This window comes from Olea europaea, chromosome 16 (assembly GCF_002742605.1).
Source record: "Olea europaea var. sylvestris chromosome 16, O_europaea_v1, whole genome shotgun sequence".
NCBI lineage: Eukaryota > Viridiplantae > Streptophyta > Magnoliopsida > Lamiales > Oleaceae > Olea > Olea europaea.
The window spans coordinates 2470281-2484660 of NC_036252.1; the positions used below are offsets into that span (position 1 = coordinate 2470281).

General features: G+C 34.9%; 1 protein-coding gene across 1 annotated transcript; it reads left to right on the forward strand.

The window, feature by feature from the left end:
• The first annotated feature begins 425 nt into the window (after window positions 1-425).
• Window positions 426-9927, forward strand: LOC111411688 (polyamine oxidase 1-like). Its single transcript, XM_023042242.1, has 10 exons — window positions 426-517; window positions 600-849; window positions 1113-1244; window positions 1352-1413; window positions 1525-1679; window positions 3130-3273; window positions 4655-4804; window positions 7756-8010; window positions 9350-9431; window positions 9530-9927. The coding sequence occupies exons 1-10, from the start codon at window positions 466-468 to the stop codon at window positions 9712-9714; spliced, it is 1467 nt and encodes a 488-aa protein (XP_022898010.1). The 5' UTR covers window positions 426-465; the 3' UTR covers window positions 9715-9927.
• The last annotated feature ends 4453 nt before the right edge of the window (window positions 9928-14380 follow it).

Here is a 14380-nt window from a genome sequence, read left to right on the forward strand (position 1 = left end):
CATTCTACATAAACAATTAGTATTAATTATATTTTTATATTATTACATTTTCAAGTATTATTTTTATAGCACATGTAAAGCATTTAGAGCATTTTTGAGCCTCATTTTTCTAAAAAATATATTTTGGAATGATAGATTGATGTAGAATGTGTGGCTAAAAAATAATAAAAATTTTTGAGTTTAAATACGATTATTTTATTAAAAAATATATGATTAAAAAAAAGTGAAAGAAAAATATATTTTAGAAATAATGAGAATCCAACAAGGTCTTAGTTGCACGTTCAACAGTGTGCAACTAATGACTATTTTATACAAAACGTCCACAATCAAAGCTCGCCAAATAAAAAAATAAATAAATAAAAATAAATAGGAAGGTGTAATAACTATATAAACTGACGCCTGCAATTTCTTAGGCTCTCGCCAACACAAAACACTTCAATCTTTTTCTTCATCTCTCAAATCTTCATGGGAAATCCTAATCGGTTCTCCGTTATCATAGTAGGAGCAGGGATCTCTGGTAACTATATTCATTACTGAATTCACAATGTCAAAGAGATTTTTGTGCTCAAGAACATAGTTAAATATTTTCACATTTCCAGGTATATCTGCAGCTAAAGTTCTGGCGGAGAACGGAGTGGATGACGTGGTTATACTGGAGGCGACGGACAGAATTGGAGGGAGAATAAGGAAGGAGGAGTTTGGCGGCGTAACGGTGGAGCTTGGTGCTGGTTGGATAGCCGGAGTTGGCGGCAAACAGTCAAATCCCGTCTGGGAACTGGCTCACCAATCCAATCTCCGTACCTTCCTCTCCGACTACAGCAACGCTCGTTACAACATCTACGATCACAGGTCTACACATCTAGATTCATTTCTTTATCAGTATTGAATAGAGTAGCTTTGCAACCATGCATGCGACTTTGCTCCGTGCATATCAGATTTATTTTTAAGCAATTAATTGTCATTGTTTTGATAGATTACGTCTCTGGTTTGTTTTTCCTCTTTGTAGTAATTTGATTTGGTGATGCTCTTTGTTGATTGTGACACATTGAATCTTTCCTTTTCTTACTCGCTCTTTTTCCTTTTTCCTTTTCTGGTTTGTGTGTTTATTACAGTGGGAAGATATATCCGAGTGGAATAGCCGCGGACACCTACAAAAAAGCAGTGGACTCAGCGATTCAGAAGCTGAGGAACCAAGAAGCCAATCTTGATGCTGCTGAATCATCCTTTCTCTCTGAAACGACGCCGTATTTTCATCTATGATTATTCCATTCTTGTTCTTATTTTTTTATTCTAATGGGACTTTTCAATTTCTTAATTAACAATTTTACATTATCTTGTCGGGTTCTGTCAGTACTCAAAAGACACCTATAGAGCTGGCAATCGACTTCATTCTACATGACTTTGAAATGGCAGGTCAGTTGATTTTTCTTCATGTATTCATTTTCGATTCCATCTCGACTTCGTTAAAGTAACTATGTCTCTGCCCCGTGACATTGAAAATGGAATCTTGTAAAAATTATACAGAGGTGGAACCAATATCGACGTACGTTGATTTTGGCGAGAGAGAATATTTGGTTGCTGATGAAAGAGGATACGAGTTTTTGCTGTATAAAATGGCCGAGAGTTTTCTTTACACCTCCGAGGGTAAAATCTTGGATAGTCGTCTACAGCTCAATAAGGTATGTCTGAAATTATTTCTCTTTGAAAATGTCTGTTTTATTGTACTCTCTTAGCCAATTACCAAACGAAAGCTAAGCCAGAAGTCAGTTTAAAGTGTAGCACAAACTGAAAATGTGTTTTATATGCAATGCAATCTTTCTTTAGTTAGGCCCACTTTTATGTGTCCCTTCTTTTTTCTTTTGTATTTGACGAATTATACAAGTTTTTTATTTTTATCATCTGTCGTAATTGTTAAGGGTCTTTTTACTTTATCTTCTACATATCCGATAATGAACTAAAGAGTGATGACAAATTTTTTTTTTAGGTATTTTATTATTTTATTTTTTAATTTGACAATGAACTAAGTAGAATGACGAAAAATATATTCAGGGTCTGTTTGGGAGTGATTTTTTAAATCAAAAAATTAATTTTTTGACCGTTATTTCACTATTTCAACCGTTATATTTGACTTCTTCTCTCACAGGTGGATCCCACTTTTCTCCTAACGGTCAAAAAATCAATTCTTAAAATCACTCCCAAACAGGCTCTCATTTAGCCGCCCGAATCTCCTCTCCACCAATGAACCACACTTTTGGCTTTTTGTAATGTTTATAATGAGGGTACACAACATCTAGGTAGGCAGTCATATCAATGCAAAACAATAGATAATGAAGTGGATCATTGTGTCAATTTGTCATTCTTTTGCTTGCTCATATGTTTGTAAAAGTTTTGGCAGCTACAATTAAGCTAATAAATCATAAAAATTGCTTGAACAATTGCACTAAACATATTCGTTAACAAATTGTTTCATAAGGTCGACAAAATTAAGGAAAAAAGGATGGGTATATCAAATATGTCATGATATTTTTGGTAAAAAAAAAAAATATTATACAAGAAATATAATTCAATTTGATGAATTTTATAATCTTAAGATCTATAATTTATCACATGCATAAGGATTTTGGCACTACTTAGAAGTCAAGCTTACTATAATTTTTCTATAATTTCCAAATATATATTTTAATTTAACTAACAAAACTTCTTTTTGTGGATAAACAATTAAGGATCCTCATATAATTATGTCCTACACTAACATATTAGGATTCAATATCTTGAATTTCATTCATAACGAACAAGTAAGAATTTCGCAACAACATATTGTATGTTTGATACACAATATTAGAAATATCTAAATAAAGTAACAAAGAGATTTGAACTTTAATTTTCTTATCGCTTGTTTTATTTTGATTTTCTGTAAATCGACTTTTTGGATAACGTGTGAATAAAATTATGTGTTGCGCAAAATTATTTTATTAGAATAATATGTGGTTGAAAATGAATTTGAGAAAAAGTAATTTTGAAAAAATAAAAATCAAACAAGCTATTTGATAAATGTCATATAACATATTATAATACCATATGAAAATGGGTATATGAATGATCCTTTATGAGTATATGAAAATGGAGCAGGTTGTTCGGGAATTACAGCACTCGAGAAACGGCGTTTCAGTAAAAACAGAGGATGGCTCCATTTACGAAGCCAATTACGTGATTCTGTCTGTTAGTATTGGTGTCCTCCAATCTCACCTCATCTCCTTTGTGCCATCCTTGCCTGTAAGTTCTTCTTTCACAATTTATTTCTCAATGAGTTTTTAGCATATTTGTTAGGAAAAAAATGAATTGAATACCATAATAAACTAGTATTTTATTTCTTGATTCCTTAAATTATCATAATTATCGATGATATTCACTGTATACTGAGATTTAAGCATGACAAAGTAACATATGAGTACACCTAATTTGTTCGCCTGCACAGTGTTGATGAATGGATTTTGGCCCACAATATCAAGGGAGATCAGCACAAGGAGATGTAACGTTGATGGTTATTGAGCTATACCATATTAATTATTCATGACACTAACTAGTAACTAAATATATTAATCGAAACAGAATTCTTGGGCCATTAAATTAAACAATTGACTAACTTTTTTCTTTAGACATATTTAGCCTAGCGTGCGATAAGAATATTAGTTATAAGACTATGTTCGACTCATGTTTATAATCCTCTAAAAACACTCTAGTCACTTTTTACGAGTAATCCACAAATATTATTTACTTATGTATTACTCATTTTCATTTATTTATAATTTAAATCGTTTATGAACAATTAACAAACAATTTCTCCTAACATATCTATCCAAATACGGTGGGTAGCAACCTGGGAATCCATAGTATTGAGAGTTGGTGACAGCTAGATTCTATGTGCCTCGGGTAGGACTATGTTATTTAATGGCTTCTCAAGTATAGCTTCCAGGCTTCATGAAGTTTAATCATAAATTACTTGCAATAGTGCATTCATGTGTAATCAGAGTTTCAGATACCTTTGATATATATATATATATTCACACACACACACACACACACATATATATATATATTGAATAAAAAAACTGAACAAAACTAGATAAAAAGAAATATGTAAGAATATAATGGTTCTTCTATTTAATTATATTCAGTATAACTAGAACATTTTTATCATTGCATAAAGTTTTAGTAACTGCTTGGTCCCCATTTTTTAAAAATTATTTTTCTTTAAACTCATTTTCTCGAAAACTTTTATCAAATTTTCACCTACTATTTCATCAAATTTTTAAAAATTTTATAAAAATATATTAAAAATTTGATTTTTAACCAAAATAAAATAGGGGCTTACTATTTCTTGAAAATATGCATATAAACGTACTGGTTCTTTGTTGGCAGATGGCAACGTTAGCACATGATTTGTATCCAAAGGATGATATGCTCAAGAAATTTTATTCTTGTCTGACTCAATCAATCTGAAATATTATAACATCTATAACTAATTGGAACATGTTTGGCTGTTGTGATCCCTTAGTACTGGAAAAGAAGAAAAAAATAAGAGAAAATCAGAGTTGTCGTCTTCTATTTTTATCATCTTTTGCACTTACTAATGCTATGCAAGAACATGTAACAGAGATGGAAAACTGAGGCCATTCAAAATTGTGAAGTTATGGTGTATACAAAGATCTTCCTAAAATTTCCATATCAATTCTGGCCTTGTGGGCCTGACAAAGAGTTCTTCATCTATGCCCACCATAGGAGAGGTTACTATACCTTTTGGCAGGTTGGTGTAATTTATTGCTTTTTCTATATTATTGATTTTCTACTCACTTTATGTTGAATATTAAATTGCGTGAAGACGGGTTGGAGTTGGTAAGGGGTTAAATTGGTAAATTGAGTTTTGTTGCGATGAATTTTTTATGATGAAATTTTATTCTTGAGTTGGGAACTTGACCATGATTGTTAAAAATTTAGTCCAACGTAATATTAAAATGCGTATTATATGTGTGATAGGAAGAATTATATAGAGTAGTACAAAGGACGAAAAATCGATTGAAATTTCATTCGTTAAACTAGTGATTTATTCTAGTAGTATGTACCAACACATGCACATAAAGTCCAGTGTTTTAAGTTTTATGGCCGTTGATAAAAAGTTTGTTACGCATGTGAAGGATCGTAGTGAGCATAAGATATAAATAAATAAGTACATTCCTTGTTAACGTTTTAAGCTTTTTAGATAGGGTGATTTTGCAAATTTCATGTACTTAGTTTCTTTGTAAGTTGTAACTGTTAAAGAAAATGAATCATTGACCAATTTTTTTATGAGTAATGTTATTCATAATGAAAACTATCGATAGTCGTCTTACGTGGTATACATATGATAATTTGTTATTTGATGTATTAATATGATAATTTTCTATTAGCTTATTCATCAAATAACAAATTGTTTTACATTATAAATATTATTATTCATTTTATACGCTCCTCAACAAATTCAAATGCAAAACAATTTCTATCTAATGCAATATTCCATTCGGAGTGTGTTTATAAATTCTTGTTAAAGGGTGGATTTAGAAGTCCGCAACATTTATTTATCTATATTTGGATGGGTTAATTTCACAAACAGTCATTGAACTTACGAGAAAATTACAAAACGGTCACTGAAATTTAAAATTTTCAGTAACGGTCACTTAAGTTTTGGGACGCTTTCAGAAGTGGTTACTAAACTTTAAAAAATTGCAGAAACGATCACTAAAGTTAAAAATATTTTTTCAATTTTTTGGGCTACTTTTTTGGCCACTTCTAACCACCGATATCGTCGAATTTTGATACTGTTGGAAAGCCCACAATATCCTTTTCAATTATCACCCAAAATCTCCCTGTAACTCCAAGGGATTCGACTGAAAAATTGTAGCAAAAATCGCTCAAAAAATTTGAAAATCTGGGTTTTGATATCGTTGGAAAGCCCATAATGTCCTCTTCAATTACCACCCAAAGTCTTTCCCAAACTCCAAATGATTCAGCCGGAATAAACCCACAAAGTCGACTATTCAAAAAGGAGAAAATCTGAGCAGATTTTTTGGGTTACTTTTGAGACAACTTTCAGGTAACTTTCAACCACCAATACCGTACTATGTTAATACCGTTGAAAAGCGCACAATATCCTCTTCAATTACTACCAAAAATCTCCTCATAACTCCAAAGGATTCGGTCGAAATAAACCTACAAATTTGGCTATCCAAAAAGACGAAAATCTGGACAGATTTTTCAATTTTTTGGGTGACTTTCGTGGCGACCTTTGGGCAATTTCCGACCACCAAAATCGTCGAATTTTGATACCTTTGAAAAGTCCACAATCTCCTCTTCAAATACCACCTAAGATCTCCCCATAACTCGAAAGGATTTGACCGAAATAAACCCACAAAGTCAGCATCTCGAATCTGGACAGATTTTCGCCTTTTTGGGTAGCTGATTTGTGAGTTTATTCCGGCCGAATCCTTTGGATTTTGTGGAAGATTTTGATGGTAATTGAAGAGGACATTGTGAGCTTTCCAACGGTATAAAAATTCGGTGGTACTTTTGTAGCGATTTTTCAGTTGAATCCCTTCGAGTTACAGGGAGATTTTGGATCATAATTGAAGAGAACACCGTAGGCTTTCCAATCGTATCAAAATTTGACGATATCGGTGGTTGAAAAGTTGCCGCAAAAGCAGTCTAAAAAACTGAAAAAGTGTTTTTAAAATTCAACGACCGCTTTTGAAAGTACCCCGAAACTTAAATGATCGTTATTGAAAATTTTAAACTTCAATAACCGTTTTGTAATTTTCACGTAAGTTCAGTGACCGTTTATGAAATTAACCCATATTTGGATTGAAATGAATCTCTCCAATTTGTCCTATTTTAATTGATTTGACACAAGATTTTCTCCTATTTCTTGTTTCAATAAAGCTGACTATATAGGCCTCATTTTGCAAGATCGTGACATGCCCTCTTGCATGAGTGGGTTCCGTCTCGTAAAAAAAAAAAAAAAATCCCAATCCTAACACTGCAACACTTCTCATCTTGTTTAGTTATTTTTCTTCTTCAGACAATTGAGTCACGAAATGAAATGACGTGACATAAATCTTTTCAAATCAATCTAATTCCACAATAATTTCAAATTAGTCCAGTTTCGGGGGCTGGAAGAAGTCAAGATTTTTCGATTCTAACTTCCCTATAAAACAAAAATCACGTGCTTGAAAACCTCTTGTGATGCATTCGATTAATCATTCCCTTAAAATATATTAATTAATTTCATTATCAATTCTAATTATATGAATTAAAATAACATTATGGTCGTTTTCTAGTTAATATCTTGAATCTGAACCCCATGGACATGAGGTAATATATATATATATATATATATATATATATATATATATATATCGTAGACTGTGATTTATTTATTTTTTAAAATTAAATTTACGTGTTTTCCTCAAACAATTATTGACAATTAATCAAAATTTCACTTGATAGGGAGAAAGAGTTGCAGCTTGCCATACCTCGTACTGATTTTAACTATAACTTCACCTATAAGCAAGTGAACAAATTTATTTATTCAAATTTCGACGTTCAATCATAATTTCTTTATTATCACACAGTTTTATAATTAGTTAATTAACGTATAATGTGATTTTTGAATGGATTATATATCAATCTGAATTTGACACAGTTCGTCTGTTGCTATTTCATCAGCAAATGGAAAATGCGTATCCGGGCTGCAATATGCTTGTTGTAACCCTAACAAATGAGGAATCGAAGCGTATAGAAGCTCAAACAGATGAAGAAACCATCAAAGAAGCCATGGAAGTTTTAAGAAATATGTTCGGGCCTGAAATTCCCGATGCCATTGACATACTTGTGCCTCGCTGGTGGAACAATCGTTTCCAACGTGGTAGCTACACCAATTATCCCATCTACGTCAATCGACAACTCTTGCATAATATCAAGGTGTTTGATTTTCTTCCTTTCTTATGATTGAGAAAGTAATATTGTGTTTTCTATCCATTCCTGTTTATTATGCACCTGTTTGAGCTCCATTATTTGTTAAGAATGCATTTGGGAATAATAAATTGATTAAGAATTGTGGTTAAAAAGTAAAGAAAAATAGAAGAATGTGTGGTTGAAAAGAAGGAGAGAAAAATATTTTTTAAGAATAATAGGGATCAAACAAGAGCTATATGTTTAATATATTGTACTATGAATATGACCTTATGTAATTGTTAGATCAACGAAACCATAAGCAATTAGATACTTTGGCAAGTATAGTAGAAACCATGTTGCTTTAAGCCTAACCCTTCATCTTCTCACATGTTCTAGCACACTTCCATGAAACAAGTAAAACATATTCTAACTACTAAAATCTTCATTCTATTAATTATTTTTCATCCGCACAACCCCACTTATTCATGCATATTCTTGTGTTTTGCACCGTTTTACTTTTAATTTAAGCTCGTTAAACATATTTTGAATCCACATTAGGTAGGTTTTAAACATTACTACACACTTATTATCCACATTTTTGTAGAACCCACTTCTTATATGCAATTAAAAGCAATACTAAGCAAGAACGTATCATATCTAGTGATGTGCACTCTAGCATATACCAGGTGTTGAACCATTTGATTAAAAGTTTAAACTGTTAGATAAAGTCAAATACATATCATTTAAATATTATTTTCAACACGTCCACTCACATATAGGCAAGTCATAATTTTTCCTCATAAAAACCTAAAATGCGCGCAGTTAATTTAAATGAGTGGCATGGCATCTAGACTTGAACACAAGAAATTTATTTGTCTTGATATTATATTAGACTACTTCATCGAAAAAATTAAGTTATTAGATAAAACCCAATGTATATAATTTAAATTTTATCTTCAATACCATCCATGCCATTAATGTATAATTTCAGAAATAATTGGTGCATAGTGCATGGCACCTTTCAATAATCCGTCGTCTAGGTAGAGTTTGTTTTTGAATAGATTTTGTGAAAGTGGTTTTTTGAACATGTGATTAAAAAGTTAAAAAAATTTATGGATTCTTGTGAAAAATTATTTTATTAGGAGAATGTGATTTTGAAAATGAGTTTGGAGAAAAATAAATTTTAGAGATGAGGTCAAGAGATAAGTCTTTATTAAATGTACTCCAGATTTACAACAGTTTCTTTCATAATGACTTATGAATCTCATAACTGCAAGCACTGGTCAAAGACATCGAAAATAATGTAGGAAGATCTTTATTTGCCCACATATTTTACCTTTTTCTCTGATTAATTAATTTTGTTCAGGCACCAGTCGATCGGATATTCTTCACAGGCGAACACACAAGCGAAAAATTCAGTGGTTACGTGCATGGAGGTCTCCTTTCAGGTAAGCAATAATAATAATAATAAAAGTATCCTGAACGATTCAAATTTCTGGAAAATTTTGTAATATTTGAATATTTTTCTTTATATTCAAATGAGCAGGTATCGAAACAAGTAAAGCTTTACTAGAAGAGATGAGAAAGGCAAGTGACAAAAAAAATGAAGGCCAAGCTTTTCTAATAGAACCATTGCTAGCTGATGCTGTATCTAATCTCCGTAAATATGAAATCCCCAGACAGCTCTTCCTTCACAGTACTGCAATGGGACTTACAGAGCCAATCTTGTGACTCTTTGATGATACATAATTATGAGTAATGCTCCATGTACACAGAGGCGTCCGTCCAGATATCCATTTCCATTTTATTCGAAATGAGTCCACCTCAATGTGAGGGGGGTGTTATAGTGTTAAAAAACTGTTAGTCAGTCAACTTACAGTGAAGTCTCATATTACTATGAAAAGTTATTTTATTTTAAAGTGGTCACTAAAGTTAATTTTTGTTTCCGTTTGGTCACTCAATTCAAATCTCATTGTTTCCTAACATAAAGTTTGATGTGGTAGACAAAAATCTAAGGTAGTGTCGACGTTGAAAACAATCTAGTCATTAAAAAAAAAAATCCGTTAGTTTTTAAAATAGTGTCTTTAGACGTGGAAGACATCTAATTCACTCAATTATACCCATGTGTCAAGGACCGCAGCTTTGCTTAGCCCCTTGACACTATCGCAGCCGCAGTTTGCCCAATTTCGACCGCACATTGTAAATATTACTTCAAGTTTGAGTTGTAATTTTCTTTTCAATGTAATAATTATTTCAATTGTAAAATAGCTCTAATATTGGTAAACGTTTAGTATGATTCCTCGTCTTTTAAACGTCTACTCATGTCACTTAAGTTTTTGTTCAGAATGCTATTATAGGGGGTATTAGTTATTCAAAAATCTTTCAAACTCACCGGTGTCTGCCCCCTGCACGAGCAATTGTAATTTTTTGCTTTCGTCAATTGTAATGTTCAGTTTTCATCAATCAATATTCAATTTACTTTCAATATGTTCAAATTCTCTATTGTAAGCTTTCTACAAAATTGAAATCAAAATTTTTTTCGTCCCAACGTGATCGAGAAAAGGCGAAAGGTAGTCCAACGGAGCAGACTACTGTCGCACGGTGTCCCTTTCTATGCCAAGAAGAAAGGCACCCCGTGAAAGTTGGTATCAAAGATGCGGCTCACGACCCACGATAAGAAAGTTATGGATCCAATTACATCTCACACCACTGAAGTGGTAGAGCCTCAAAAGAAGGGTACTACTAAACAGCGCATGGATGCGCTTGATGAGACAACTACTAGGTTGTGCTATGTTTTGGAAGATCTCGAGGAAAAAGTCGAGATGGTCGAATCTGAGATTCATGGATTACACATCCAACTGGATGAAAGCAAAGGACTTGCGCAGCAAGGACTGAAATTGTTGCAATCATTCCTGATCTGCAGGATGAAATGGAAGCGTTGAGAGCTCAATTGCGGGTACTCCAACGTGCGATGGGTAATGGGCAAGCTCCCGTACCTGAGTACACTCCTAAACTCAGAATTCCTGAACCGTGTACCTACGGAGGGGCATGTGATGCAAAAGAAGTCAAAAACTTCTTGTTTGATATGGAACAGTACTTTCTCGCAGCTTCGATTGAAAATGAAGCTAGAAAGGTAACCACAGCTACCATGTATCTGGGTGGAGATGCAAAATTATGGTGGCGAATAAAATATGCTGACATTCAGGCCCATAGGGTTCGAGTAGATTCTTGGGATCTCCTCAAGGAAGCGATCAGATCGCAGTTTTTCCCGAAAAATGTCGAGTATTAGGCTCGATGGGCACTTTGAGACCTGAAACACACGAACTCTATCAGGGAGTACGTGAAATCCTTCTCAGGGCATATGCTGAATATTTGAGATATGTCGAAAAATGATAAGCTCTTCACCTTTATGGAAGGGTTGAAACCGTGGACACGCACAGAACTTCAAAGACAGAAGATTACTGATTTTAGCACGGTCATGGGAGCCGCTGAATGCTTGAGCGACTACCAAAAAGAATCTAGAAAAAATTGTCCTTCGGGGAGTAATCAAGCAATTGGAGGTGGTAACAGATCTTACAGACCCAGCTCGAACCCAAATGGGCGAGAGCGTTACTATCAAAATAGAGAAGAGCCTATCAAAGCACCTGTGGCTTTCAGGGAAACTATCATAATAGCCGTCAAGGAAATTTTAACGGCAGCAACAGTAACAACTGGAACAAAGGAAAAGTAACGAAGGGCCGAACTGATGCCACTCCCAAATTGAAGTGCTTTTTATGTAAAGGACCTGATCGAGTGTCGGAGTGTCCTCAGAAGTGGATGGTGAATGCATATTGTGAATTAGCAAGTGGCGGGTCAAGTTCAAAGCAAGAGGCTCCGCAGGCTAATTGTCATAGTGAGACCAACTCTGAAGAGGATGAGGATGTAGTTGGGACATTTTCACATCGGTGCAACACACTGTCATATCGGGTTGCTGAAAAGGATAATGGCCCATTGAAAGAGGCAAAGATGGAAGAAGCGAATGCTCGAATTTGTAAGGCCAAAGGCTTAATGTACATTGATGTAACAATCAATGGGAAGTCAATCAGGGCTATGGTGGATACTGGTACTACCCACAACTACCTTGCATGTACCAAAGTAGAGCGACTCGGACTTATTCTAGAAAAGGGTAGTAGAAAAGTCAAAGCAATCAACTCCGCTACTCAACCAATAGCTGGAGTGGCGAAATCGGTGTTAATTAAAGTAGTTCTTTTCGAGGGAAGGACAAATTTATCTGCAATTCAGATGGATGATTTCAAGCTTATTCTAGGATTGAAATTTCTTCGGGATACTAAGACAGCAGTGTTACCATATTCCGATTCATTAATGATGATGGGTAATAAGCCGTGTGTCATCCCTACACAGGTTGGGAGGATGGGCGAAAAGAGTATCTCAGTCATGCAATTTAGTAAGGGTTTCAAGAGAAATGAACCCTCTTTTTGTGTACTCTTCGATTAGAGGAGATTGAAGAGGTGAATGGTCCTATTCCAAAATCCATTAAAAGGCTTATTTAGGAATTTGAGGATATCATGTCGGAAGAATTACCAAAGAAATTATCACCAAGAAGGACGATTGATCATGAGATTGAACTTATTCCAAGCGCTAAACCTCCCGCCAGGGCACCATACCGTATGTCTTAGCCTGAGCTTAAAGAGCTTAGGAAGCAATTGGGGGAAATGTTGGAGAGTGGAATCACTGTGCCTGCGAAGTTGCCATAGGGAGCTCCTGTATTGTTTCAGAAAAAAGCTGATGGTTCTCTTAGAATGTGCTGCGACTATCGAGCCTTGAACAAGATTACTGTAAAGAATAGCTATCCTATCCCACTAGTTGCGGATTGCTTCAATCGACTGAGCCGGGCGAAGTATTACACAAAAATTGATCTTAGGTCCGGATATTGACAAGTTTGGATCAAGGAGGGAGACAAAGTAAAGACTACGGTAGTAACCAGATATGGAACCTTTGAATTTAAAGTGATGCCTTTTGGTTTGACAAATGCTCCAACAACATTTTGTACTATGATAAATCAGGTACTTCACGGGTTCTTAGATGATTTTGTCGTGGTGTACTTGGATGACATAGTAATCTACAGCAAGACATTGGAGGAACATGTCCAGCATGTGAGGCAAGTTTTTAATCGACTACGGGAGAATGAACTTTATGCTAAGCCGTCTAAATGCTCATTTGCTCAGACATCTATCAGTTTTTTGGGTCACATCATTGAACAAGGTAAAATCCGCGTGGATTCGAAGAAGGTTACAGCCATCAAAGATTGGCAACCACCAAAAATCGTACATGATGTACATTCATTTCTTGGATTATGCAATTACTATCGAAGGTTTGTGAAAGACTACTCAGAAATTGCACTGTCACTTACTGAATTAACAAAGAAGGATAAGGATTGAGATTAGTCATCCCAATGTCAAGCTGGTTTTGAAAGGTTGAAGAAATCCATGTAGACGAACCCGATTTTAGCCTTACCGGATATGACTAAATCATTTGAAATTCATACAGATGTTTCAGATTTTGCCCTTGGTGGAATCCTCATGCAAGAAGGACATCCGGTAACATATGAGAGCTGAAAGTTAAACCAGACAAAACGTCATTACTTGGCACATGAAAAGGAATTGTTGGCAGTAGTCCATTGTCTCAGATGATGGCGTCACTATCTGCTTGGGTCTCCATTTATTGTGAAGACAGATAACACTGCAGTTAGTCACTTCATGTCTCAACCAAAACTATCGAGCAAACAAGCTCGTTGGCAGGAATTCCTTTCAAAGTTCAATTTTATGTTAGAGTATCGTCCCGGCTCTAGTAATCATGTTACTGATGCTCTTAGTCGACGGGCCGATTTGGCTGTCATATGTTCTGTAGCTGCTCTTTCAGGGAGTGCAGTCTTCACGAACACTAGAGACCAAATTCGGGCACTTATGGAGAAGGACCCGGCTACCCAATATTTGGTCGACCTCATCAAGCAGGGTAAAACTCGACGGTTCTGGCTCGATGGAGAGCTAGTGAAGACAAAGGGAGACTGTCTATATGTTCCTAAGGGTAGAGATCTGAGGAAATCACTAATTACAGAATGTTATGACACAATTTCGGCAGGGCATCCCAGAGAGGAACACACTTGTGCACTACTGCAACGTGTATACTACTGACCTCAAATGCGGGACGACATTGCAACATATGTAAAAACCTGGTTTATTTGTCAGCAAGATAAGGCAGATCATCAGAAAAAGGAAGGCTTGCTGAAGTCCCTTTCCGTCCCAACCCGGCCATTCGAAAGTGTATCGATGGACTACATTATTGGGTTGCCAAAAGTTGAGGATTTTAGCACTATCATTGTCGTGGTGGATCGTCTATC